The sequence below is a fragment of the Carcharodon carcharias genome, chromosome 10 (assembly GCF_017639515.1).
Source record: "Carcharodon carcharias isolate sCarCar2 chromosome 10, sCarCar2.pri, whole genome shotgun sequence".
In the NCBI taxonomy this organism is placed as follows: domain Eukaryota; kingdom Metazoa; phylum Chordata; class Chondrichthyes; order Lamniformes; family Lamnidae; genus Carcharodon; species Carcharodon carcharias.
In genome coordinates this window covers 126172445-126196102 of record NC_054476.1, presented here as the reverse complement: position 1 = coordinate 126196102, position 23658 = coordinate 126172445, and the positions used below count along the sequence as shown (strand labels likewise).

Here is a 23658-nt window from a genome sequence, read left to right as displayed (position 1 = left end):
TGTTCGCAGCCTTTACTTCCCTAACGCTGTTTTCACTGCTTCCCGAGCTCCCTGTACCCCGAGCTCCCTGTACAAACTACAACTGGTCCAGAACTCTGCTACTTGCATTGTATCCCATACTATGGTCTGCCCTCCTATCACCTCTGGCCTGGCCAAGGTTCATTACCTCCCTCCATCTCCACATTGAGTTCAAAATTCTTGTTTAAAAATCCCTCTACGTCTTTGTTCCATCTTATTTCCATGCCCCAGCTAGAACCCTTTACTCTTGTGACTCTGATTGACTATCATCCCTTCCCTCCAATGGTGGCAGACCCTTCAGCCATCACAACTCTAGAAGTCTGCTCCAACACCCATTCACCTCACCACCTCTCTCCTCAAAGCCTACCTCTTCAATCACACCATCAATCTCTGAACCCCTGCTTGTTTTCAACCTCCACCACCACCACCGACCCCCCCCTAACCTGCTGTGTTTGTCCCCTCCACACCTGGCATGGCTGAGTATGTTTCTCTGCACCAAAGCCATAAATTGCTGTTACTGACCTCCTGGTAAGGTTGAGAACTGAGTACATGTACATTTGAGTTGTCGTCGGTCCAGTGGCAGTTCCCATGGTATTTGGTGTGGTCTGGCCTCCACTTTCACCTTGTACTTCATATTAGGCCTCAGGTTCATCAGGGAGTAGGAGTAGCTCCCAGCTTTCACCACCGTGTACTCCTCCTCATTGAGGAAAATCACATGGGTGTAATTACTGTTGCTTGGCAACCAAGAAATGTCCGCTGAGGTTGCGGTAATAGCCTGAACTTTCAACTGCATAGGTGCAATGCAGACATCTTTCCCCACAAGCATGCTGCTACATATTATATCAGAGTTCCCTTTGTCGGTCACACTCTGCACATAGATGCGGTAAGCTTTAGCATTCAGGTCTAGTCGCTCTATTACAGCTTTAGTCTGTGCACCAAACTTGACATTCATCCGCAACTCCTTATCCACATAGATATTATAGCTGAATATTGTACCCCAACCACCTGGCACCAGAGGGGACTCCCAGCTAACAATGATGCTTTTGGCAAGCTGTTTGATCAAGTTCAGTTTCCTGGGGTAAGGCACCACATCCTCATCATATTCGGCCACCTCTTCTACATCGAGATCAAAACCATTGCTCACAAGGCTCTCTAGCTTTATTTGTGAACCATGAAGACTGAGCTCTTCATGGGGGCTGGAGGTCTCTTGCTTTTCAATGCTGTTCTTCCGCAGTGGAAGGCTTTTCTCACTGCCACTGTGAAAACTGATCTCTTGGAATGAACTGTGAGAAAGCTCGTTGATTTCTGGGGGATGAAACGTCAACATATCCTCGTCAGATACACGTTCAATGAAGTTTGAAGGAACCAGTCCTCTTCTCCCATCCATCAGCTCTCCTGAAAATTAATTCAGGACATGTTTTAGTGCAAACTGTTAAAATCCCAAGAGTGAAACACAAAAAAAAATCACAAATAACTGGCTGAGAAGTTACCTTTTGATAATGATTTACAAAGTCTCATTGAGATTGCAAGGACCTTCATATCAAAGTTCTATCAACCTACTCTGCTGAATCTTTAATTACTAAAGGCAACATAAATTTATCAGACACTCTATGTACACACTGCACACCTCCCATTGTTAATTGTATTTTGACTGTGTTTAAACATATGCAGGTGGTGGGCATCAACTGGGGATTCACTTGTGCTCTTACAAAAAGGAACGCACTGAAGGTGAGTGGTGGGGGTTAGGATTAGCATGGTTGTATTGTGTATCTCTGTAAATAAATGCTTATAAAACTGTGTGAATATTGGCACTAGTTCTATCCTTTACCACCTGGTTTTCCGGAACACAGCATAGTAGCACAGGATGATAGGGAAGGTTGGAAACAATGAAAAATGTTCACACAGAGAACCAAAACCACAGTAGCCTTTGTCAAAAATGGCAGAAAGCAGGTGTAAATTGTCATGGTCTGATTACCCTGTGATGCTCTCGGAGTCTGAACCATATATTTAGTGGAAGAATTAAATGGATGTGTGGACATGGGTCATAACTATACCAAAGAGGAAGGAGTAAGATCCAAATAAATCATTTTGTGAGATGGATGCCCATCAGTTGGATATTAATGAAGGTTTGTACCTTCTATGAGAGCTCTTAGGTGGAATTTACAAGAAAGACAATCTGTTAAATAAAGCATGGTCAGAATTTAATAATTTCGGAAAACAAATAGTCATTTCACAGAAAAATATATCATGGACTTTAACAGATTGTATAAAAGATTGACAATATTTGACTAGGGTTCCCTAGATTGGTGCTAGCATTTAAATTACTGTATTGTGAAAAGGTGTCTCATATTGACAGGCTACAAGTTCTAACTGTATTCCGTTCTCAGAAAAGGAGACCCCATTCCATCAGATGTCTGCTGCACTAAAAAATTCCTGGGGAAACAGTCATTTCCTTCAGCCTTCATGGAATATGTGAGGCATTCTGTGATGACACAAAGGATAGAAGACTTTAGCAGATCTGTCCGTTACAGCAAAAGACAAAATTGGAACAAAAATAATGGATAAATAAATCCCAAGAATGCCAAAGGAACAGTTAATAGGTGCTTCAGATGTGATTTGAAGCATCATTGTGTAATAAACTGCCTAAAGAGGAACAGTAGGGTTGTCGAAATAATGCAAGACGAAGAGAATTCTGAAGAAGCAGGTGAAGGCAACAATGAATCCGAACAAGTTATTCTGGTCACAATGGGTTTTAGTCCTGTGATGGTTATACTAGTCATGGATTCCTTTAGTGCTTGTACTTCAACATATATAGGGCAGATTGGTTAAAACGTTACCTTGATTCACTAAGTTGTAAGGATTGACACAAGGATAAAGACTATAAAAGTATTACATGCTTTAAATTTGGTGATGACAACAGATTGAGATCACTAAAGAGAGTTGTCATTCCATGTAAAATTGCTAGAGTAAGCCATTTTATAAATATTAATGTAGCCTCTAGTGGGATACATATGCTGTTTTGTGAACATTCTATGAAAATAGGCACAAATGAAACTTGACATGGGCTATGATAAGGCAATTATTTTTGGAAAGTCAACTGGTCTGTGGTTTAACCAGTCAGGACATTGAGGGAATACAGAAATAAAGCCTGATATTTCTCATCAGAGTGTTAGATAAACATTCACAACATCAGGTAATAAGAATCAGAGAGCGAGAAAAAAAATTGTCCTAAATTTACATAGACAAATTGTTTACCTTACTTGTCAAAGGTTAAACATCCTATTAAATTATGCAGATATGGTTGATGAAGAGTATATATATATACATAAGAACATATGAATTAGGAGCAGGAATAGGCCACTCAACCCCTTGAGCCTGCTCTGTCATTCAATTAGATCATGGCTGATCTGAATATAACCTCAATTGCACATTCCTGCCTACCCCCGATAACATTTCACTCCCTTGTTAATCAAAAATATGAGGCTAATGGAAGAACTTAGTGAGAAATGCCGGCTTTTTACATAGAGAGATTTAGGGATGATAAAAGGGCAGTGAACTCAAAGGAGAGAGAACATGATGAGTTGAGGTGGAGGTTGAATTCAGTGAAGATGAGAAGTCATTCAGTGTATAGGCTGAGGAAGGAAAGTAGTGAAGATGTCCAGGTGGGAAAACTTTTATTGTACTTAGGAAGCTGGTAGAAAACCAGGTGAGAAGGATGGAACAAGGTGAGATTCTCAAGGGAGGAGAAGGTGCCAGAAGAGTAAAGGGTAAGGCCAAGGTGTGATCTGGTGATAAGTTACTGCAATAGCCTTGGTAGTGGAAGATATATAGCCAGATGGGAAAGCTTCATGAAGAGGGAAAGTGTCATCGCTCCTCAGCCAGGTTTTGGTTAAGGCCATGATGTTGTTGCAATTATCCACAATAAATTCATGAATGGCAAGGGCCTTGTTCATAAATGAACAGATATTTAGGAAAGAGATATGTAGGGAGGTGGTGAAAGCTAATTGGCTGACAGAGTCACAGCGCAGAATCATCCCAGAATTGCACTAAATGCGGTAGCAGGCGTGAAAAACAACATTGTACCTGCTGGCTGCAACAGCGGGTTTTTGCATTATATTGTCCACTTCCTGCCTCAGTAATTATGCAGCCATAGGAACCATGCCATCTCGCTGGCAGGCGGCCTCTCAATCGCCTTGCCACGCCGGTACCTCACCTTTTTCTCACTCCGGGTGCCATAACAAAACTAATCAACCAAGCACACAATTCTCTGCTTGCAAACCAGGACTGCTCCAGTGAAGATATGGCCCCGAAAGCTAAGAAGAGTTCAGTGAACCATCAATGGAATGCCTTTTGGAGGCCCACTCTGGTCACAGGAGGTCCAGCAATCTCACCATTCTGGCTTAGGAGGCAGTGGCAATGGTGGTCAGTGCCAATGCTGCACACAAGAGGTTGGCCATCCAGTTCAGAAAATGAATGAATTATCTCTTCCGTGCTGCCCGGGTAAGGTAACTATCTCATCATTCTGAACTCTCACTCTCACAAGGCCATCACACATTCACTGGCATCTCACTCACTGCCAGCTCAAGGGACATCACCACTCACTCTCTCACACACACCCACACATCTCCATCTGTACTCATGTCTGCTGGGGGCTGTATCCTCAGCCCTCACCAGCTAGAGGCCACTTTCACAGATCAACATGTGCCCCGACACAAACCCTGGGATACCCCCCTTCCCCAGTACAGCCCTCACCATGCAGCCTCTTCCCTGCCTGAGGCTACTTTGCCCCCTTCCCCAAGCAAGTCCTGAAGCCATTGAAAAGCCACCTCCGCCTTATGGCTGGTCTGGTAGGTAGAGACCTGCTCATTAGTAACACCCCCGCTACCCCCCCAAAAAAGTGATGTGGAGCTGTCTGCAAAGCCTGGCACTGATGACCACGAGTGCTGCCCGAAGCCAGATAGGTGCACAACCCTCAAATTCCCAAGCGAAGCGCAGCTCGCCAGGTGCATGTTGCTTATGTACAGTTGTGAAGCATGTTGACGTGCATTCAGGCTGACGTGCCTAGATGATCCAGTGTGGGGGCATGAATCAGGCGAGCAGGGAGATGCTAAAGTGCCGAAATCGGGTTCCCGACGTGCAGCAGCAGGAAATGTGGCCCACCATAGACAGGGGGAGCAGATGATTGCAAATTGGATTCATGATGGCTTAAAATTGATTTTTGGCTTTCTCCCCACATTGTCTGCTCATGCCACCAGACATGCCCAACGCCAATGGAAGCGGAAAATTCCAGCCACAGAGTCAGTGGTGAGAAGGGTGAGTTGGACAAGAAGGAGATTGGTAAGATTAGCCCCAGTGGGCACACTGGCCAAGAAGGTGAAGGAGAGAGTGGGATGGAGCAATTGGGGATGCCACTTGCAATGAGCCAGTGTCGACTGCCTCGATGAGCCCTTTGCAGAATTCCAAGAGAGGCACAGAGGGAAGCTGCAGGCTTATCTTCGAGGAAGTCAAGCCTGGGATACTGAGGTGAAAACAGGAAGCTGGTGGAGTACAGAAGAATTCGGGTAGGGAATTTGGAAAGGCAAGCATACCTGTAAAAGAGGGGAGAAATGAAAGGAGACAAGATCATAGAGAGGCATCCAGGAGGGATAAAAAGAAGTAAAAAAGAAGCTAAAGGGGAATTAGAGTGATAAGGTGGATTACACACCCCCACCAAAAGCCTAACCCCGGAAACAGTGTTGGCATGGAGCCGACATGCTCCATGCCGACCCATTCTACAGCCATAAAGCACTGCAGGGCAGATTAATGAGGGCCAAGTGGACCTTCCACCTCTCATTGTGGAGAATATCCAATCTGATTGGCCACTAGCTTCATCAGTCCCGGCAGCGGCAGGAGGTGTCAGCGCCTGCTGTTGGGAGTGCAGAAGAGGAAGAACACCAAGGCCCATGGAATCATGCAGCAGGTAAGTCTGGGGTCTTGGGCTGGAGGTATTTGGGTATGCTAGTGAAAGAGGCAGGGGGGATGCGGGAGGGTGTGGGTTTAAGGGTAGGAAGGAAGAGGTGGCTTTGATCTTAGGGGGGCTGCCACATGATCAGCAAAGGCAGCCCTTGAAGAGCAACCCTGCCCTCCAACCCCACCCTCCTTCCTGTCCATTTAACATTTCAGTGAAAAGGTCAGGCTGCTTGCTTCCCCGGCTGCCCACACCAAACGTTTTATGGTTTGGGCAGCGTATTATCAGGGTCAATTGCTTGATGGCAAACCTAATTGATCTTTGGTTATTTATTTGAATATAGCGGGTGGGCTGCTGATTGCAGCATTATTAGTGGAGTGAGCTCGGGGGTGGGAGGGTAGGTGGTGGGGTGGACGCCCACCCTATTTTTTGTGTCCCACCATGGGAAATAAGCTCGCCAGGGGCACGCAAAATTCCGCCATACGTTCAGCAGCCAAAATGCATATGCAAATGGTTCTGCACAAGTTACATAAAAATTAGGATTCTTAAAGACCTGACAGTAAACAGGAAATAGGAAAGAAATGGAAAGAGGAAATAAATAGGAGATAACAAAGAGTTCAGAGTTAAAATCAGATGGGATGCTGATGACATAGATAGGGTAGAGTCAGCATGGATCATCAACAAACTTCTTGTCCAAGTTCAGAGACAGGTTCAGTGAGTGAAAACCAGAAACTATTTGAGGGTAGAGTACTGGAGAAATGATCATGGTATTGTTATGGGAATGAGGATACAGGAAGCATGTAGTCAGTTGCAGAATCAGAAATATGCTGGCGAAGTTGGAGGACACCATAAAATCCAGAAGCAGAAACAGTTTGTCCTTCAGTCCAGGCGAGTGATTTTCTGGCTAGGAACAAATTGAACTAAAAAATCAGTATAATCAGTAACCAATCAAAGCGGTGATAAAGGAAGGACAGTGAACTGATCAAAGTTACTTTTCCATGACAACCTGATTGATTGGCACCCCTTTCGCCACCTTAAACATTCACTCCCTCCACCACTGGCACACAGTGGCAGAGTGTGCACCATATACAACTCACCAAGCCTACTTCAACAGTGATAAGTGTGGGGTTTGACAGCTGTTGAAAGCTGCAGGTCAGTTATGAAAAGACCTTTATCACTGTTTGTGTATCGCTTCTATGCTGCGCAGTCCAATTTGGTATCGGGGTATGAGCAGAAGCACACAAGAAAATCATAATTTATCACAAGAAAGATGAAAAATGCAATCTTATTGTATTTATGTCAGTCAAACCTTCATAAAATCCATCTTCATCCATGTCTCCATACACATAAATATACTCTCCTGCTGTTAGTGGCAGTTCTGCCTCTGGGTTCTCATTGGGCCCATCAAAGGGATTGTAACTGGAAAAGACAGAGGATTCAGAAAAAACTGAAGTGAAGTCAACAGCATAGGGCTGACTCTGAATAATACCAGAAACCATGCCAAAGTGCCCTGCGCCAGACCCTGCACCAACCCTGAGAAACAAATTCCCCCAACAAATTAACTCCTCATAAACACAATCACTTCACTGACCATCTGCTGAGAAGAAAGACTCCCTTCACAGACTTCCACTGAATTCAGAGATATACATTCAATGCATAATCTGTAATATTAATTGAATAATCCTGCACAGGCATACAGATAGCTAAGAAATGTAGTCAGGTGCACTCCCTTCATTCTATGGTCAGGGGAATAAGACAAACTAGCAGGGACCTGCTACTGACAAGATGGCTGATCATTTGCAATGAATATAGGTCCTGAAATACTGCCAGTTCCTCCAACATCACTATGTAGTCAAACAGTGAAGATTAGCAACCATGTCTACTCTAGAAATACTGCAATTCTAAAACAAAAGCAGTGTTACTATCTTGCCCCGTTGAGATATATTTGGTTTGTCAGCCCCTTTTCCTGTCTATTTCTTCCATATTATGGTTGGGAATAATGACATTCTGGCTATCGTGAATTTTCCCTTTCACACTTTTACCTGGATAGTGGATATTGAATGAGACTGTATACCGTATCGCCCAGACCAAGTAACATAATCAGGTTCAGGCTTAGTTTAATGTTTATTCCTATAGGGCATAGTCACTGGTCATGAAATGAAAGAGGACAAGAATCACAGGGTTTTACCTGTAACGTGCGATGAACACCTTCAATTTTGCAGTTACTCTGCTCTCAGGCTCTGGAATGGATGAGACATTGTCAATGTCCAACTCCTCCACTTCACTGGCTGTATCTACCTGCAATTCATAGGTAAGTCGCATCAATCACAGTAAGGCAACTTTCAAATGCTTGCAGGAAGGCTGAAGAGCAGAACTACTTCTTTTGGGAAATACAAAAGTAAAATTGGTTGGAGCAGAAGCATTTTACTACAGTCCAAACTATGAAACTGGGGCAATATAGCACCATTACGGGTGGCTGGTGCAGTTGCAGCATGACAAGTTTACACAGGTAGTTTCCAGTTTCAATGTGGACATAAGGTATTTTAAAGAAAAAAGATGGCACAAAATTGTCAACAAACATGGTAGAAAATGGTTGACAAACTATGGACAATCGGTAGTTTTATAGACCTGAGTGTGCACGAATGTAAAAATGTTATCATATTACAGATGCTGTATGTGTGACTCCTTCAAGTGGGGTCAACCAACTTACATAGTCTAACACATAGCCAGACAACCACAATTACATTATCAGTGACTGGGTGGAGGGATCCCTAAATGATATTCAAAATAAATATAGTTGTGTCACACAAGTGCCATGCAATGACCATCTCCAACAAGAGAGAATCTAACTATCTCCCCTTGATATTCAATGACATTACTATCGCTGAATCCCCCACTATCAATAACCTGGGGGTTACCATTAATGAGAAACTAAACTGAACCAAACATAGATACTGTGGCCACAAAAGCAGATCAGAGACTGGGAATACTGTGGCAAGTGAATCATTTCCTGACCCCCCAAAGCCTATCCATCATCTACAAGGCACAAGGAGTGTGAGGGAATTTTCTCCACTTGCTTGGATGAGTGCAGCTCCAATAACACTCAAGGAGCTTGGCACCATCCAGGACAAAGCAGCCAAGTTGATTGGCACCCATTCACCACCTTAAACATTCATTTCCTCCACTATCGATGCATATTGGTAGCAGTGTGTACCATCTACAAGATGCACTGCAGCAACTCATCAGTGCCCATTTGACACCACATTCTGAACACACGACCTCTACCACCTAGTAAGACAAGGACAGCAGCTGCATGGCACAACCATTACCTGCAAGTTCCCCTCCAAATCACATGCCATCCTGACGTGGAACCATAACGCCAATCCTTCATTGATGCTGGGTCAAAATCCTGGAATTCCCTCCCTAGCAGCACTGTGGGTGCACCTAAACCACATGGACTGCAGTGGTTCAATAAGGCAGCTCACCACCGCTTTCTCAAGGGCAATTAGGGATTGTGATAAATGTTGGCCTAGCCAGTGGCATCCACCTCCAATGACAGAATACATTTTTAAAAATGGATTCAAGGGAAGAATTTTCCGGTTGGCAAGTGGGGGCAGAGCACGCTTGCCAATGCGTAAAATGACATGCGGTGTGTTGGGCGGGTGTCCCGAAGTCACCGCACGTCATTTAGATTTTCAGTTTGGCAGATGCGCAGCCAACTCGGCTGCGCACCCGCCGAACTGTCAAAGGCCTATTAAGGCCTGTTGAAAACTAATTACAACAGTTAAATGAGCTGCCCGTCCAACCTTAAGGTTGGCAGGCAGGCGAAGAACCCAGGTGGCCTTCGCATTTTTCATGAAAACACATCCATGGGTGGGTGAGGGTTCATGGAGTGTTTTAAAATTCAATAAAAATTATTTTAAAAATTCATTGACATGTCCCAGCTCATGTGAAACTGTCACATGAGGGGACATGTTTTAAAAGTTTTTTTTTCCTCTACTTAAATTTTAAAACCTTAAACTGATCTGCCTGAGGCAGCTCTGTGCCTCAGGGAGATTTCTGTACTCTTTTGCGTGCATGCGCAAAAGAGTGCAGGCCCCAACTCAGGGAATCCCCCTGCCCGCACAGGGAGCACACAGTGCTTCCGAGCAAGCATCAGGCTGGGCAAGTCCTAATTGGCCCGCCCACGTAAAATGGCAGCATGGACCCGGAGGCACCGATCAGGTTCACGCTCACTCCCGCACAACTCCCCCGACAGGGGAAAATTCAGCCCCAAGATAGGAAGTGGTAAATACACAGTTAAAGTGTAACTTCTTTGGCACAGATAGCTAGTGTAAGTGTTGAACATTGTGATAGATAACTTTTGTTACTAAAGGTTAATGGGAAGTGGAGTAGGAAGTATGTGACCTTTGGGATGATTATAGGTCTGTCTGGTCCCATATAGTCCAATTTTTCTAAGAACACAGGGTTTACTGGAGGGAGTGGGGGTGCTGCAACGGGAGATTAGTTAAGTATCTCCCAGATGTAGCATGGTCTCCAGTATATTCTATTTTCTTATGGAATCAAGAACAAATTTTTTATGAGCTTTCTGAGAAACTGTAATGGTTTTGTCTCTTTCAGGAATTCATAATCACTGGTGTCTTGATCAGAAAACAAGAAAGAAAATATACACACATAACCGTGGCTACTTTATAAAGTTATTATTTTCCTTTTAGAATAGAGAAATGGCTAGACTGATAAAATAACCACTGCTGACCACATGGTGGTACCTCTGAAAATTTCTGAGCAGTCTAAAAGTGGACAAAGGTTAACACATCAAACCCCTGGGGAATGTAACACTCCTTGCATTGCATAAACATTCCAGCCCCGCCAACACAAAGTATAGTGGACGAGATGCCTGCACCAGCCAGCTATGGACAAAGGGAAAGCTTTTTCTGATTCCTCATCTCCATCGTTGTGCTAATGGTTCTACAGTTACTTGCTCAAAACACAATGGGTTTTAACCAGGAGAGCCTCGTTAGCTGAATAGCTCAATCTGAAACCACCCTATCACATGATTGAGACGTGAGCTGTTTGAATTGCTTTAATTATACAGCTTTCGGATTCCATCTTCAGTCTGCTGTTTAACATCTGACCAGAAGACCACACAAAAACAAGCTCTGGCCAGGTCGGACAACTGGCCCCCATCTACCTGACTCAGCTGGGAAGATTTGTACTATCGTCTACAGAACTGATTCAATCTCTGCGTGCCTACTACATCTAGGGACATCAATGGCACTGGAAAAACGAATCTTACACCACGGTTTTTCAGTCAGTGGAACTCTGAAAGATTCTGGACTCTGGACTCATGCAAAACCAAAATTTTTATTTTATCATGGTCTCTGCCCTGAATCTCTTTCTTTCCCTTATCCCTCTTTTATTGATTGAATGCAAAAAGGATCGGACATTGCGAAACCCCTTTCCCGCGTTCCCGCGTTTTGTGCGCACATGTGTGTAAAATAAACCAACCCTATTATTTTACCTTATCTTTAGTTTGTTGTGGGGTTATTAATAGAGGACTGGATCACTCCAAATCAAAGGGTTGGGGAACATACACAACCGCTTATAAAAGGGGGAAATCAAAAACACCTTTCTGTTTATGCATGGGTAATGAGTGGAGAAATCATGGCTGTTTAAATTAAACCCTCTCCTGTCCGTAACACTAGTCATTGGGGACAATGGTGCCCAATGCAACATTTCTAATGTATGGGATGCTAATCAGCCTGATGGTCTCTGATGGCCTTTTCTTTGTATGATTTGATGATTAAGAAAAAGGGGCTACGTGCTCACATGAACCTTTCAACTGCATCTTCTATAATTGGACTATCTACCCTTTTACCATTAAATCTCTCAACAATTGGATAATTGTAACAAGCTCAAAGTTACATTCCTGCAGTGAACAAAATATTATACAGGTTATAATTCAGAATTTACAGTTCTGTTTAAAACAGCTTAGACATGCTGTGCATACAATCACTGTGATAACCAACACACATAATGTTTCAATGCGCTTCACAGGAGTGAAATCCAAAATGGACGTAAAGTCAATTAAGAATTTAGGAGTAGTGAGTAAAATATCGGTCAAGATGTGGGGTTCAAGGTGAACAGGGAGGCACAGGAAATTGGGAAAGGGCAGTGTTTAATTGACAGGAATGAGATCAGGAATTCAGTTAAATGTCAGATATGTCACAAGGTTGCAACCATCTGGTTCAGCCAGAGACAGTGACAGAGTGGGAATTAAATCATTGACAAAGGTATGTGGATTCTTGGGGATTGGAGGGATGGAGGGTGGGGGTGTGGGGTTGTAGAGGGTAGCTGAAAAGGATGGTTTGGTCCTCCATTTTTTTACCTGGAAAAAACTATGCCTCATCCAAGATTTAATATTGAACAAGCAGTCTGATTGCACAATTTTCAATGGGGAAAAGATTGACAAAGAGACAGCAGTAATGGGCAGTTCTGTTCACTCTTCTTGGGATAGTTAATTAGGCATCCAACAGGAAAGCAAGACTGTACATACGTGCAAATGGATTAGGAGCAGGAGTAGGCCACTTAGCCCCTCGAGCCTGCTCTGCCATTCAATAAGATCATGGCTGATCTGATTGTAACCTCAATTCCACATTCACGTCAATAACCTTTCACCCCCTTGCTTATCAAGAATTTATCTAGTTCTGTCTTAAAAATATTCAAAGACTCTGCTTCCACCACCTTTTGAGGAAGAGAATTCCAAAGACTCGACCCTCAGAGAAAACATTTTTCCTCATCTCTGTCTTAAATGGACGACACCTTATTTTTAAACAGTAACCCCTAGTTCTAGATTCTCTCACAAGAGGCAACATCGTTTCCACATCCACCCTGTCCAGACCCCTCAGGATCTTGTATGTTTCAATCTACTTACCCTTTAAACTCCAGTGGTTACAAGCCTAGCCTGTCCAACCATCCCTCATAAGGCAACCTGCCCATACCAGATATTAGACTAGCAAACATTTTCTGAACTGCTTCCAACGCTTTTACATCCTTCCTTAAATAAGGAGACCAATGCTATACATAGTACTCCAGATGTGGTCTCGCCAATGCCCTGTATAATTGAAGCATAACCTCCCTACTGTTGTATTTAATTCCCCTCGCAATAACTGATAACATTTAGCTTTCCTAATTACTTGCTGTGCCTGCATACTAACCTTTTGCGATTCATGCACAAGGATACCCAGATCGCTTCTTTTTTTATCCTTCCTGCCAAAATGGACAATTGCACATTTTCCCACATTATACTCCAATTACCAGATCTTTGTCAGTTATTTATATTCTTTTATAACCTCCTTATGTCTTCTTCACAACTTATTTTCCTACCTATGTGTCACCAGCAAATTTAGCAACCATACATTCGGTCCCTTCAGCCAAGTCATTCATATAAACTGTAAAAAGTTGAAGACCCAGCACTGATCCCTGTGGCACACCGCTTGTTACATTTTGCCAAAGAGAAAATTCCTCATTTATGCTAATCTCAGTTTCCTGTTAGCTAGCCAATCTTCTATCCATGCCAATGTGTTACCACCTATTCCATGGGCTTTTATTTTCCACAATAACCTTTGATGTGGCACCTTATCAAATGCCTTCTGGAAATCTAAATACATTACATTTATTCCCCTTTATCCACAGCACATATAACTTCTTCAAAAAACTCCAATAAATTGGTCAAACATGATTTCACACCAACCACGTTGACTGCCTCATTATTTGATTCTGTCTAAGTGTCCTGCAATGATGTCTTTAATGATAGCTTCTAACATTTTCCCTGTGACAGATGTTAAGCTAACTAACCTGTAGTGTCCTGCTTTCTGTCCCATCCCTTTTTGTATAAGTAAGTTACACTTTCTATTTTCCAATCTAATGGAACCTTCCAGGAATCTAGGGAACTTTGGAAAATTAAAACTGATGCATCAATTATCTCACTAACCACTTCCTTTAAGACCCTAGGGTGACGTCCATCAGGGCTCGGGGACTTGTCAGCCTGCAGCTCCAACAATTTTCTCACTTCCCTGGTGATTGTAATCTTCTTGAGTTCCCCCCTCTCCCTTCCATTTCCTGCTTTACAGCTATTTCCAGGATGTTACTTGTATCCTCTATAGTGAAGACTGATGCAGAATACCTGTTCAATTCATCTGCCATCTCCTTATTTTTTATAATTAATTATTTTCCTACCTATGTATCACCAGCAAATTTAGCAACCATACATTTGGTCCCTTCAGCCAAGTCACTCATATAAACTGTAAAAAGTTGAGGCCCCAGCACTGATCCCTGTGGCACACCACTTGTTACATTTTGCCAAACAGAAAATTCCTCATTTATGCTAATCTCAGTTTCCTGTTAGCTAGCCAATCTTCTATCCATGCCAATGTGTTACCACCTATACCATGGGCTTTTATTTTCCACAATAACCTTTGATGTGGCACCTTTTCAAATGCCTTCTGGAAAGCTAAATACCCAGACTCACTTTCTATAGGACAAACGCTCACTTTGTTAACTCTTTTTTTAAAATATCTATAGAAACTCTTACTATCTGCCTTTACATTTCTAACATTCTCTCGTACTCTAACTTTTCCCTCATTAATATTTTAGTCATTCTTTCCTTTTTTAATATTCTGTCCAATTTTCTAACCTGCCACCCACCTTTGCGATATTATATGGTTTTCCTTTTCATTTGATACTAGCTTTAATTTTTTAGTTAATCACGGATGGTGGAAATTTTTCTTTTTCATTGGAATGTATCTATTCTGTGTATTCTGTAATATCCCCTTAAATGTCTGCCACTGCATCTCCATTGACCTATCTCTTAACCTAATTTGCCAGTTCACTTTAGCTAGATCTGCTTTCATGCTCTCATAATGACTCTTATTTAAGTTTAAAATGCTAATCTCAGACCGACTCTTCTCTCCCTCAAACTAAAAGCAAAATTCAATCATATTATGAGCGCTGCTACCTAGGGGCATCTTCCCTATGAGGTAATTAATTAATCCTATCGCATTGCACAACACCAGGTCTAGTATTGTCTGCTCTCTGGTTGGCTCCAGAACATGCTATTCTAAGAAACTATCCCAAGAACATTCTATGAATTCCTTATCTACCTTTGCCCACCTGATTTTTCCAGTTGATATGTAAATTAAGATCCCCCATGATTATTGCCACACCTTTCTGACAGGCTGCCATTCTTTCTCCCTTTATACCATGTCCTACCATGCAATTACTGTTAGGGGGTCTGTACACCACTCCTACCAGTGATTTCTTGCCTTTATCATTTCTCATCTCTATCAAACCGTTTCTACATCCTGGTTTCCTGAACTTAGGTCATCCCTCTCTATTGAACTAATAACATCATTAATTAACCGAGCCACGCCTCCACCTTCTGCTTCCTGTCCTTCCTAAATGTCATGCACCTTCAATATTCAGATCCCAATCTACATCTTCCTACACCCACGTCTGTTGCATTAACTGAACCAAAGCATACAAGTCAGTCTGTGAAACAGTTATACTTGTCACATTGTTTTACTGTGACTTACCTCTGGAGTTGTACAAGATTTTGGGGTGCTTCGTGCTGACTCTGTTTTGGGAGTGCCTTTGCTGGAGCCCTGGGTTGATTCTGGTCCGACTTTGCTGGTGATGGAGCCAATTTCTGTTGCTGTCTGCTCCGATTGCTGGGAGACGCTGATTGTTTCAGCCTTTGGTTCATTGAGAATCTGCTCTTCTTTTTGTTCCTCTTTCTGCTCTTCCTGCTTCTCTTCCTGCTTCTGTTCCTGATTCTCTTCCAGCTTCTCTTCCAGCCTCTCTTCCAGCTTCTCTTCCAGCCTCTCTTCTTGCTGTGCTGGACATGGTGACTGAGAAACTGGTGGAGGAACACTTTCCACATCTAAAGGAAAATAGAATTTTCATTGCAGAACACAAAAGGCTTCTGCAGGGGTTATCGATACAAACACTTATGATCCAGGAAACACATATTACAACAAAAAGAATGATTATTGTAATTGCCTCATGTTCCAAACTGCTGTCCTCACTGCCCGGCAGTGACAGTTATCTAGTCAGTCAACCGAACACTTGAATAAGTGTTAATTACTTAACAGCTGTAACTTGGATGTGAGTCATAAACTGTCCATATAACGGAATGCTTTGGGAATCAAATGCTAAGTCAGGAATTTGATGGAGGTGGGAATTCGGTGCAGAGGGGAATGTTGGTGCTCCTTTTTAATCTTTTGTTTTGCTTCAGGAGCCAGTGAGCATTTTTCTTTTGTCTCCAAGCTCGGAAACTTTATAGCTTTCTATTTATTAATTTAGTTAAAAAACCCAAAGTGTCTTAACCTGCAGGGCTATGGACCAAATGCTGGAAGGCGGGATTAGGCTGGGTGGCTTAATTTTCAGCCGGTGTAAACATGATGGGACAAGTGGCCTCATTCTGTGCTACGCTAACCTGGAATCCGAGCTGCAGATGCTGCGGGACATCGGGGAGTTGGATTGGGGGGTGGCGGAGAGTTACCTGAACATTTTGTTCCAGAAAGCAGTCACACACCCTGGGTTAAGTGTAACTTTCGAGTTGGTCAATGCAACAGGAGGGTGTGACTGCAAGTCAGGCAGGTTATGGGAATCCAGCATGTAGTGATGGAGGAGCTTCAGCCTCTGACTTGGACCATCGGGTATGAGGTGCTTGCTACATGTGTGGTTGAGAACAAGGACTACAGGGTGGATGAGCAAAGTGACCATGACATCATGGTGCAGAATGCCAAGAAGGGGAGTGCAAAGGAATGTAGTAGTGATAGGACAGTACAGTCAGGGGAATAGGTTGTGTTCTCAGCAGCCATGACCAGGAGTTCCAATGGTTGTGTTGCCTGCCTGCTGCAAGGTTAAGGGCATCTCCTCATTACTGGAGACAAACTTGGAGTGAGTGGAAGAGGATCTTATTATTGTGGTCCACATAGGAATCAGAATCAGCAGGTGAGTGAGGGTAGGATGGAGATCGTGAGCGAGGTGGAGGTCGGCAGCAAGGGCAGGGAGTAGCTCTCAGTGACCCCCCTCCACCTTCCAGATGCCAGTTCCTTGATCAGGCAACGCTGGCCTTTGAATGAGAGATTGCACCTGGGAGCCCAAAAGCAAGATCGACAAGGTTTGCTTTTCAGATCCCCGTATGGCGACTACCTTGCCTGCCATTGATTCAATAGCAATGGCAGCCCCCACTTAAGGGCTTCAATTGGCAACGGAGCAGGAAGGCTGCCCATGAACTTTCCCGCCCTGGACTTAATTAGAGCAATGGTGAGAAGATTAATATCAGCAGAGAAAAAGTTTCAGAGAAACTCAAGAAATTAAAATCCAACCCAGTCCCAGGACCTGATGGCCTACATTTGAGGGTTTTAAAGAGGTAGCTGCAGGGAAAGTGGATGCACTGGTTGTGATTTTTAAAAATCCCTAGATTCTGGAACGGTCCCAACAGGTTGGAAGTTAACAAACGTAACTCTGCTACTCAAGGATGGAGAGAGAGAGAAAACAGGGAACGACGGGCCAGTTAGCTTGACATCAGTCATCAGGAAGATACTGGAATCTATCATTAAGGAAGTCTTAATAATCCACTTGGAACAGCATAGTATGATCAGCATGGTTTTATGAAAGGGAAATCGTGTTTGACAAATTTAGTGAGAATTTTTTTGAGAATGTAACTGGTAGGGTAGATGAAAGGGAAGCTGTAGATAAGGTATACTTGGATTTCCAAAAGACAGTCAATAAGGTGCCTGACAAAGGTTTATACACAAGATAAGGGCTCAAGGACTTAGAAGTAGTATATTAGCATGAAGAGAATTGGTTTATAGGCAGGAAGAAGAGAGTAGGGATAAAGGGGGCAACTGTGACTAATGGAATGCCACAAGGATGAGTGCTAGAGCCTCAGCTATCTACTGACTTAGATGACGAGATCAAGAGTAATATATCTAAGTTTGCTGACAATACAAAGTTAACCGGGAACATAAGCTGTGAGGAGGACACAAGGAGGCCGGAAAGCTTTATGGACGGGTTAAGTGAGTAAACAACAAGCTGGAGTATAATGTGGGGAAGTGAGAGATTATTTACTTTGGTGGTAAGAATAGAAAAGCAAATTTTTTTTAAAAGGTGTGAAATTTATAAATATTGATGTTCAGAATGACTTGGCTGTGCTCAAACAAACAACACAAAAAGTTAGCACGCAGGACAGCAAGCAATTAGGAAGCCAAATGGAATGTTGGCCTTTACTGCAAAGGTTTGGAGTACAAGAATGAAGAAATCTTGCTGCAATTATACAGGGCTTTGGTGACACCATACCTGGAGGACTGTGCATAGTTTTGCTCTCCATTTTTAAGAAAGGATATACTTGCATTGGAGGTGGCATTGTGAAGATTTGCTAGGTTGGTTCCTGGAATGTGAGCGTTATCCCATAAGGAGGGGCTGAGTAAGTTGGACCTATACTCTCTGGAGCTTAGAAGAATGAGAGGTGATCTCATTGAAACATGCAAGATTCTGAAGGGGCTTGATAGGATAGGCACTGAGAGGTTGTTTCTTCTGGCTGGGGAATCAAGAACAAGGAGGCATAGTCTCAGGATAAGGGGCTGATCGTTTAGGACTGAAATGAGGAGAAACCTCTTCTATCAGAGGGTTATGAATCTTTGAAATTCTATATCCCAGATGTCGTCGATGTTCCAATGTTGAATATATATAGGGTTGAGATGGACAGATTATCTGGTCTCTCAGGGAATCAAGGGATATGGAGTGGGCAGGAAAGTGGAGTTAAGGCCATTGATCAGCCATGATCCTATTGAATGATGAGGCAGGCTCGGGAGGCCTTATGGTCTATTCCTGCTCCTACACCTTATGTTTTACAGTCTTAATATGTTGCAGCTCCAAAAGCAAAAGAAGCATAACTTAACACCTGGTTCAGGGTAATGAAATGGAGAAAGTGGGGATCTGAATATATAAAATGACAACATAATTAGCGCCAGTATAAGATTAGAGGAGAAAATGGTCTTAACTAGGTACTTGACTAGAAAAAAAAGAGAATAACGCTGATGAAACCAAATTGAGAAGTTTTGTGAAACATGACAAGATTTCTGAAAGATTACAGGAGTTTAAACCATGTTGAGATATTGAAACACCCAACAGCAACCTGAGTTAACCTTATTACGTGAATATAACTGTGAGTGGACAAGGCAGAATGGTAACAGTAATAGCCTGTAGGGTAACAAGCAATGTGAGTGGTACTGTAGGAAACAGGTATGGATGGTGGCACTATAAAGGAAAGGCTAATGTAAATAGGACTATAGAGAGTGGTTAATGTGAATGGTTGTGTAGGAAATGCTTTTAATAGCAATATAGGGAGTGAGTACTGTGTGGCAATATAGGTGAATGGGCAATGTAGATGGCATCACAGGGGAACAATTAATGGATAATGACAGCTCCAGGCTTACTCACCTCATGATGTACTCTGCAAAAGCACCACTGTTGTTTATAATTTGAATGCATTGTTTCACATAACAACACTGGGATTTAGCTAAAGTATATGACATATTAAATGGTACTCATATGATAAATGGAAGCTATTACTTCAATACAGAAAGTGGGCCTAGGGAATATAAATGAAATTGAGTGAGAATTTGAAAACGATATTCAGAGAAAATCTCTACTCAAAAAGAGAAAGAAACGTTTGGGCTAATCTGTCAAACAAAGTTGATAGATGCAGAAACATTGGCCGGGATTTTCCAGCCCTGCCGTGGTGAGACCCATCGCGGGAGATGTGGTGGCCCAGCCAGAAGTCCATTGGCTTTTGGCAGGCCAGACAATCCCGGCGGCAGGAGGAGCCAGCAAATCCCATTCATTGTGTTTATTTACAATATAATTGCAGCCCCTGATAAGAGACTTAATTTAGTGCACCTGAAGAACAGACTTTGATGGGACAGCTAGTGTATCTGATGAATGGGCACTGTCGAGAGTTATTGTAGCAGAAGGTTTGACTTTAATGTTAAGCTAAAATGGGATAGATTTCAATCGGTTGAATTACCATTCCTTACCCCCAATGTCTTAAGTAAGTGTGTCTGATTTCAGAGCTGAAAGGAGCTAAAAGTGTAAAAAGATTAACATTACTCAAGATTCTGATAGCGGAGGCGGATGTAGAATCTAATAATTTTCCACCTTGTTCTTTGGAATGAACATTTCCTTTGAGCGGAACATAGAAGCACTTCGGTTATAATTTTTGGATTTTTTTTAAACTCACAACCAGGACAAATGAGCAGTTTGTGAAAATACTCGGGGAAACATCAGGAGCACCATAATGGTCTAATCAAGCTCAATCACCTTCATGCCGGGAAATGCTAAAAGGAATCTTTCCCCGTCTCTCTAGTGTCATAGATCACTGAGAATTGTTGACACATTCACATTACCCCCCTTATCTCAACATTGCAAAGTGTCAATATAACTCCCACAGTAATGTTAGACAAGATCAAGTGGGACTTGTCATTTCTGTGCCTGAGATTGAATTGTAGATCTAGCTTCAAAAGAGCTTGTGTAAGAGAACTTTCATGGTCCCCTGTTGCAAATGTTTGTTACCTTTTGCCATTGGTGATTCCACTTCATTCAGGAGCTGGGGCTGGCCGCGGGAGAGCAATCCAGGTGTATCTGTGCTCACAAGGGTGTTAGTTAGCAGGTCGATATTTCCTGCTTGCAAACGAAAATGCTCCAATTCCTGGGAGAGAAGGCTGAACTGCATGCTCTGACTCCGACATTTCTCTTCCAGATCCCGCACCTTGGCCTGATGGAAAAGATGAGAATGACTGTGCTCATTGGATGATAACTCGGAACTGCAACACTTGAATTGCCAGTCTAATCTTGTGCCGCAAAACTTTAATAGAAACACAGACTATCGCATGAATCTTAGCACTGCAGGTGTGCGAAGTGATATTTTGTAGAGATGCATTTAGCAGTGCACACAAGGTTTGAAAGAATTGAAGCTAAAATTGAACTTTGGTAGAGTTACATCCTTGTTGTTGTTACGTGACAATTTTTCTTTAGAAATTACAAATGAAGAACGTGCATTTATATAGCACCTTTCATAAACACAGGACATTCCAAAATACTTCACAGCTTTGCAGCCAATGAATTTATGAAACACAGTCATTGTTGTAATGAGATAAACGACCAGATAATCTGTTTCGATGACATTGGTTGAGGGATGAATGTCAAGTGGTACAATAGGAGAACTCCCCTGCTCTTCGTCTAATAGAGTAATTGGAGTTTTTATGTTGATCTGGGAGAACAGATTAACATCTGTTGAACAGCTTAGAAAAAGATGACATTTCCAACAGTGCAGCACTACATCAGTATCAGATTATGTATCCCAGTCTCTGGAGTGGGGCTCAAGGCACGGTCCACTGACTCAGAGGCTAAAGTGCTACTACTGAGCCAAGGCTGATCAGAAAAAAGGTAAATAGAAAAAGATGGTTTTTGTTTTTCAAATAAATATCACTTCTGTGGCCACAAAACCCCTCTACTCTCAAGCTCCAGCTCTGCTTTCTTTCCTATCCTGTACCCAGAAATCCACCTCTGTTGCTCCCTAACTAATGCTCTTTGTAAAATTTTGTTATTGTGCATGACCAGCTTTTTCAATGCATAGTACCCTTAAATTTATTTACATGGAACAAATTCTGCACGATATCTTCCAGAAATGCTCATGCACAGCTTAGTGGGAACACTGCCTCTATCCTCTGCCCTGTAACATCTTGTTTCTTGTCCTGGACTTGAGTAAAGATGGAAACCTTCATAGGATCCTAAATTCCAATTGGACATTTCCTGGCAGCTGGTTAATGCCCACTTCTCACTGTTCCCCCAGTGTTAGTCACATTTTCCATTGCTGGCCAGGACTATTATTGTAATGAGGCAACTACTGCAATGTAAATGCTGGAAATCTGAAATAAAAACAGAAAATGCTGGAAATGCAAAACTTGAAAGTGACTACCTCACGTTTTACATGTATATACTTAATTCTGATAAAAAGGTCCTATCCTGTAATGTAGCTACTGATAGAAAGGTATAATTCATTCAAAATATGCTACACTGATTGGAAGGGAAAGATTATTAAATTCACCAAGTACAGTAAGAGCACAGAATATTTTCTTAATTTTGCTTCATTTTAATGTTGCAATAGAGCAGATTCTTCTGATCGACACCATTCTGATCACCATGGCATTTTTATTCTTTCATGTAATGTGGGAGTCACAGGTAAGGTCAGCATTTGTTGCGCATCCCTAATAGCCCTTGAACTGAGAGGCTTGCTAGGCCATTTCTGTGGGCAGTTACTGATCTATGCTCCAACCCCAATGTTACTGATACATACCTGATCCTCATTTTACTGACACCATTCCTAATATATGCTGACAACAGCCTGGAGAGGCGAAGAGAGAAATTTCATTTAAAATTAAACAAAGCAGGTCTGTTCTTTTAATGAATTTACTTGCAAGATGTTGTCTTGCTCAGACTGGTTAAGCTGACACCACACTATTTACTGTTTATACAACCCTTATTATTCAGAATTGCCCATTCACAACATTAACCAAATTTATATAACGTCTAATAATGCGATCCCATGACTCCAACAGGGAGTGTGGGTCACAAATGGTACTACAGCACTATGGTGCTGGTTCTCCTTATGAGCACAGTACCCGATGGGAGCAAGGAATTGCAGAATCATCCGTCTGGTGCCTCATAATATCTCACAAAGTGATTCTCATAAAATAGTTACTTTTGCCTTCCTAATGGCACTGTGGGTGTACCAATGCCACATGGACTGCAGGGGTTCAAGAAGCTGCCTCACCACCACCTCAAGAACAATTAGGGATGGGCAATAAATGCCGGCCCAGTCAGCGATGCCAACACTCCATGAAAGAAGAAATAAAAAGCTGGCGCTGTTACAGAGATAAGCAACAGTCATTTTATGCACAAGACACTGCACAGAACAAGAGAACTAATTAATCTGATTTTGGCAATGTTTTTTAAGAAAAGAATGTTAGCCAGGCCACTGAAAGAATTCCCACTGCTTTCAAAAGTGCCATGGCATTTTTTATTCTTTTGTGTAATGTGGGTGTAACAGGTAAGGCCAGCATTTGTTGCCCATTCCTAATAGCCCTTGAACTGAATGGCTTACTAGGCCATTTCAGAGGGCGGTTAATAGTCAACCACATTACTGTGGGTCTGGAGTTATATGTAGTCCAGACCAGGTAAGAATGGCAGATTTCCTTCCCTAAAGGACATTATTGAACCAGATGGGTTTTTACAATTGATGATAGTTGTCATGTACCATTACTGAGACTAGCTTTATATTCCAGATTTATTAATTGAATTCAAATTCCACCAGCTGCTGTGATGGGATTTGAACCCATGTCCCTAGGCCATTAACTTGGACCCCTGGATTATTAGTCCAGTGACATTCCCACTGTGCATTCATCTCCCCAGTGACAGGGAGATCAGCGTTCAAGGCCCCAAACACTCCTTTCAGGTGAAGCTGCGCTTCACTTGCACCTCCTTCAATTTGGTTTACTGCTTTTGCTGCTCCTAATGCGGTCTCCTCTACATTGGAGATTAAACACAGACTGGGTGACCGCTTTGTG

General features: G+C 42.6%; 1 protein-coding gene across 8 annotated transcripts in view; it reads right to left on the bottom strand.

Annotated features, from left to right (window-relative positions):
* The window catches only part of LOC121283223 (RIMS-binding protein 2), a 340915-nt gene that overhangs the window by 62933 nt on the left and 254324 nt on the right, over nt 1–23658 (bottom strand). For all 8 annotated transcript variants that reach the window (XM_041197524.1, XM_041197521.1, XM_041197525.1 and 5 more), the window contains 5 exons: nt 20606–20807; nt 15559–15905; nt 8154–8263; nt 7275–7384; nt 541–1413 (listed from right to left, as the gene is read on the bottom strand). In XM_041197524.1, coding sequence (XP_041053458.1) covers nt 541–1413; nt 7275–7384; nt 8154–8263; nt 15559–15905; nt 20606–20807 — 1642 coding nt within the window. The remainder of the gene's footprint in view (nt 1–540; nt 1414–7274; nt 7385–8153; nt 8264–15558; nt 15906–20605; nt 20808–23658) is intronic.